Source organism: Lactuca saligna, chromosome 5 (genome assembly GCF_052625555.1).
Source record: "Lactuca saligna cultivar CGN05327 chromosome 5, ASM5262555v1, whole genome shotgun sequence".
Classification (NCBI taxonomy): domain Eukaryota; kingdom Viridiplantae; phylum Streptophyta; class Magnoliopsida; order Asterales; family Asteraceae; genus Lactuca; species Lactuca saligna.
The window spans coordinates 248,929,539-248,935,869 of NC_136421.1; the positions used below are offsets into that span (position 1 = coordinate 248,929,539).

General features: G+C 29.6%; 1 protein-coding gene across 1 annotated transcript; it reads left to right on the plus strand.

Annotated features, from left to right (window-relative positions):
- Window positions 1-4,067: 4,067 nt before the first annotated feature.
- LOC145046492 (uncharacterized) lies at window positions 4,068-4,928 on the plus strand. Its single transcript, XM_078994777.1, has 2 exons — window positions 4,068-4,223; window positions 4,305-4,928. Exons 1-2 carry the CDS (start codon window positions 4,068-4,070, stop codon window positions 4,926-4,928), a joined length of 780 nt encoding a protein of 259 aa, XP_078850903.1.
- The last annotated feature ends 1,403 nt before the right edge of the window (window positions 4,929-6,331 follow it).

The window sequence follows — 6,331 nt, forward strand, 5'->3', positions numbered from 1 at the left end:
TGTTACAGGCATCAAGAATCCATAGACTAATCTTCAAGAGTCAAAATTCAAACAAAATTGAACCATGATAAATTCGCAGCAACAAACCAGCATAACCGGTGGTCCTTTTTCCCCTTCCTCTTTGCGATCAATCTACTACCATCGAGCCCCCTTCTTTCCCTTTCTTCTTCTTCATTCGCTGCCAAGAATAACCACCGTGAGGTTCTTATTTAGATGGAGCGATTGAGACCGATGTACATGTGAGGGAGGTGTGCCCTAGGTATAGAGAGAAAGATGAAGTCGAAAATAGTGGAGTGAACGATGAAGTCATCGGTTTATAGAGAGATTGATAGATTTTAGGAGTTGTTTAAAACAAGGGAATGATTAATTACCATGATACCCTTTTCTTATTTTTAATTCAAATTAATTCAATTTAAACATTTTAATAATAACAAAATTCCTAATTAATTATAGCCTTAGATCTAAGATAATAGATGGATGAGATATGTTTTCGTGTTCTCAACCTTTTAGGTGTTCTCATTTGATCCTACTCCTATATATATATATATATATATATATATATATATATATATATATATATATATATATATATATATATATATATATATACGTTCCGTTGAGATTAAAAAAATAAAGATCTTGAGATTCAACCCCAGCCATATATTTCACATTTGCCGCTCTAACCCTCCGACATGCCAACACGGTATGTCTGCTATCATAATAAATTATTATATAGCGTCGTCCGGTTTTTTCCTCTGCTACCATCCCCACCGCCACCATTACCACCACCTCTTACACCAGCCGACCCCAACACTGCCACCTTGATCACTTATACCACTGTCATTTATGTTACCAACTGTCATAATCATATATGATTACTTAATATGTGAACAGACATATATGTATAATCATTTATATTACGCATATACATATATATATATATATATATATATATATATATATATATATATATATATATGTATATATATATATATATAATAAAGAAATTTGCATATTTTAAAGAATCATATATTCTATTAATTTTAAAAATCTGATTTTAGGAATTATAAGGTTTTTAATTCGAACATTTTGACATAATATGTTTGGGTATGTTCAAAAATAAAGAAAATTCTTGAACCATAAAATAATAAATCTTTTCTTGAACATATTTCTTGATCATGACATTTCTTGTAGAATAACAAAATTCTCGAACCAGTAACTGAAGAATTAAAACAAAAATTACCTTAATTCTTATAGAATACATGTAACAATTGATAAGAATTACATTTATTGTTAAAAAATAAAAATAAAAAAACTTTCAAATCTGGGAAAAAAAACATCAAAATCTAAGACACTACTACATTCTAAAAGAATAATGTTGCTAAGAGGTGTCGTTCAAATTTCGAGGTCCGTTCTTTAAGCATCAGCTTCTATAGAAACAAATCCAATAATTATATTAATTCGGTGAATTCTAACAGAATATGTTCATGATTATCATAAAAAAAAAGTTATGATAGAATACTATAAATGTAGTTAAAGCATTTTAGCGAGTGCTTGGTGTGCATTAAAACAACTTTCAATTTTGGATGAGAAGGTGTTATAGCCCTGCTCGTTGATCACCATCAAGACCAATGACCTTTTCCCTTTTCCTTCTCTTTGTCCTTAAAACAATAAGATTTTTAAAAGCTCTCCTTTTATTACTACAAAGATTTCCATGAAAATAAATTGTCCTCAGATGCAAAATGAGCATATCCAAAGTTAACTCTATATGAAAACTTAGAAGAAGCATGTAACAGAGTTAGCATGGAAGTGGCTTATTACAGTTCACTTAACTGGATCTAGAACATTAGGAGACAAAATAAAAACTATCCACACAAAAACCAGTTTACATAGTTTTCTAGCATGTCTACGTCAAAGCAATATAAGGGCATTCCCTAGGTACCAATGTTATAAAACAGGTATCACTTAAAATAGAAAAAATAACTTCAATAATTAAAAGGTTAGTAAGATCAAGAAGACTTGTCCATAGCCACCAAGTCTGATCATTGATCTCTATAACCTAAAATAAACGAATGTTAGAATATACATCTCGAACAATAACATAATCTATAGTTGCAAATCATGCAAGTAAAAAATCACCAAAATGAAGTTGAAAAACATGGATAAAGGCAATGGCCTACAATCAAAGACAACAATAGATAAAAAAAAAACACATAATCGAACCTGGATTGAATTCTTAAGCAACAGGTCATCTTTGGGAATCCAGGTAGAAGAAATAGAAGTTGTTGCTGTCATCTTGTCACTGACAAAAAAAAAACCGTAAATTCTCGCTCAATGAGAAACATATGTAGAATGTCTCCGAAAATGAGTAAAATTTGTAAAGGATTTCAAAGGAGAAGCTCAGATTAGCAACATCGAGAGGGAGGAGAATGCGAAAATCTTGTTGAAGCTCATCGCGCGGGTAGCGTCACTCTTGAACCCAGAGACTTCTATTTAAATGTTGTTCCTCAACTAGCGATTAGATAAAGGCTACAGCTCCGGATTACCGACAGCCATACAGCGTATGGCGGGTGGAGATCGGCGGCAACAACAAATGATGGTGTTGGCGATCTTTTGTTTTGGAACTAGGGTTAGGGAGGATCGAATGGGTTAGAATACAGTATTGTTGATTGTTTTAAAAAGGGATAAAGGTAGGTCAAAGTAATTACCATAATTAGAGGAGTGTATTTGTAGAAATTATTTATCAAATTACTAAATTACCTTTATTTATTTGTTTGATTATTTATTTATTTTTAAATTTTGAATGGCCCACATTTATGCATACAATAACACAATAATTACTTTAAACACCTGAACCTATCTCTCTCTCTCTTTCTATATATATATATATATATATATATATATATATATATATATATATATATATATATATATATAGCATGTGGATGAACATTATTCACCCTTCAAATAGTTTCATTTAACTATTTAGTTACTATTTTGATGATGTAAGAATCGGATGATATGTAGTATAAATACCCATCAAATACGAAAGAAATAGACACATCATCTTGAATACAATCTTCAAGTGTGCAACAATCCTCTCAAATATTCTTATTTTATTGTACAATGTTTTAGTTTAATTTTGTTAGTTTTAATTTAAATTACATCAAATTTATAACACATTATCAGTACGAAAGTTATAATCAAAGTTATTAAACAAGTGGAAATCACATCTATCTTAATCAAGGTCTGTATTACTTAGTAAAAACATTATTAATTATAAAAACCTCTATCATATTAAAAAAATACTAATGAATTAATAAAACTTATTCATTATGAACCACTAATGATTTTTGTTTCTTATACTAACATTTACTTTATGCAACTAACTTTTATTTATGCATACTAACATTTACTTTATGCAACTAACTTTTATTTATGCATACTAACATTTAAATTATACAACTAATTTTTATTTATGTATACTAGCATTTATTTATACATTGTCAATGTTTATTTATTTATATTTTAGATATTCTTCATAATTTTATTTAAACATTTACTAATATTTATTTATGTTTCTAATTAGTAAAACTATACCAAGTAAAATTATGTATTAATTAAAGGTCTTATTGAATGATTTATAAAATACATATACATATATTTTATATATATATATATATATATATATATATATATATATATATATATATATATATATATACAACGACTATATATATGCAACGGTTTAAAACAACAAAAACAACGGCTATTTTTCTACTATAAATAACATCACTACCATATTTCTTTCTACCACAAAAAAAGATTAAATTCTCTTACTTTTCAATGTTATCAAGATCAAAATGATTCACCCGGTTGTGATTCTCACGACTATAATAACTATAGAACTTAGTTTCCTATTTTTCAATCTCACACCGGATATATCTTATCCTTTCTTAGTTTTGTATGGGATGATTCTTCTCCCGCTTCTGTTTTGTGCAATACATATTGAAATAAATGGAGTTTAATTTTCATCTTCTTATTTTGTTTAAATTTATAGTTACAATATGTCCAACATTGAAAAGCTTGAGTTTGCAGCACTTGAAGTTAGTGGAAAAAACTATGTGCCATGGATGATAGATGTAAAAATGCATCTTGAGTCAATGGGAATCTCAAATGCTATATATGAATTTAATAATTGCTTATTACAAGACAACATGAAAGTACAAGTTTTCCTTCGTAAGCATATTGATGAAAGGTTGAGATATGAATATCTAGATATTACTGATCCAAGTATTCTCTAGAATCTCTTGAAAGAAAGATTTGATCATCAAAAGGAAGTTATACTTCCAAATGATAGAGATGAATGGAGAACAATGAGGTTTCAAGACTTCAAGAAAGAAAATGAATACACCTCAGCTTTGTTCAGAATATGTTCACAACTCAAGTATTATGGACAAGAAGTTACTGATGAAGATATGTTGGAGAAAACTTACTCTACATTTCAAGCAACAAAAATTACTTTGATGCAACAATATCAGTTGCAAGAGTTCACAAAATATTCTGAATTGAATGCATGTCTGCTTGTTGTAGAGCAAAACAATGAGCTCTTGATGAAAAACCATGAATCTCGTCCAACGGGATCAGTAGCACTTCGTGAAGGAAATGCTACAAATACTAATGGTTATCGAAACAATACACGTGGACGAGGGCATCGTAGTGGTCGAGGACGATGTCGTGACTATTTTAATCGAAACCAAAGCCTTAATCAGAACCATAATTTTGGTCGTGGACAAGGTAATAATCTTGGTCGTGACCAAAAAAGGAATGATTACCAATCTTTACAAAGAAACAATATACATACACAAGAAAAGGCCAAAGTGGAAAGGTATGATGTTGGGACATCACAAAAATATGATGGTTCTTGATATAGATGTGGTAGCACATGCCATTGTTCAAGGACCTGACGTACACTTGCACATCTTTGTCAACTTTATCAAGAGTCCATTAAAAGGAAAAGGAAAAGAAGCAAACCTCATTCATAATGTTGAATTCACTCTGCTAACGGTTGCTGATTTCTACAATGACATGGAAGACATAAACTAAAAATTTATGTTATTGTTCCTGTAAACGTGTTTTTCCTTCCCTTGTTTTTCATGTAATGTCTTTCCTACAATAAATAAACTTTCTTTATAATAATTATTGTGATTATGTTTATTTGCTTATTATTTCTTTCATATGTGAAGTTTAATATGAGTCCAACTGGAACACAACACCAAGAAAAAGTTGGAGATCTTTGTATAATAGATAACGGTAATACACATACTATTTTGAAATCAAAGAAACACTTTTCAAAATTAGTACCAACAAAAATAGTCATACATACAATATTAGGTCATGCAGACTTGATAGAGGGAACTGAGAACACCCAATTTATATTACCAAATGGTACGAGCTTTTGTATAGAAAATGCCTTATTTTCTCCAAAGTGTAATAGAAATTTACTAAGTTTAAATGACATATATTTCAAATGATATGACACAAAAACAATAACCATTGAAAATAAGAAATATATGTATATTATAGACAAAAACTATGACATCCCCAATTTTCAGAACCGAAAAAAAAAAGTTCTTTACAGTTTAAAAATCATAATATCTTTTATTGCAGAAATTTCCAGTATATTAAAACAATTTGAGTACAAAATATTGTCTCAAAATAATATAGCTCTAGGGATGTCATAACTGATACACAACATATGTTACAGCGTAAAGACCTAGCGGTCGTGAACTCTATTGCATGTCTTCTCTCAGCATCATAATCGAGTCTTCAGTAGTCTTATGCTGCTACCTGTGATGCATATAAATTGAATAGGTCAGGTTGGGAAACCTGGTGAGATACATAGGGTTTTCAATCCCACAATGTGATAATAATCTATATCTTAAACCAGCAAAACAACTATTATCATTAACACACACACACACATATACACAAATATATATATATATATATATATATATATATATATATATATATATATATGTATATATATATATATATATATATATATATATATATATATATATAACAATCTATCCCATCCCATCGATCCTCACGTATAGATCCTATACAATGATCTTACAAGATCTAGCCTAAAGGATCAATATGAACAACAAAATGGCAACGCTGCTTTGGAAATTCCATGGAAACAAACGAGTATCAATAAAGACAACAAATGAGGGGAATGGAATAAGTTTCACCACGAACCTCCATTTGTAAAAACCACAAGATAGTTAAGTCAGGGGTAGTTATCTAGATAACCGTACCTAGT

Bases quoted from the DNA above. Each gene is read 5' to 3' on its own strand.
- LOC145046492 (XM_078994777.1), top strand. From the start codon at position 4,068: ATGTCCAACATTGAAAAGCTTGAGTTTGCAGCACTTGAAGTTAGTGGA. The intron at 4,224-4,304 runs GTACAAGTTTTC...AGTATTCTCTAG, and splicing joins TATTACAAGACAACATGAAA to AATCTCTTGAAAGAAAGATT.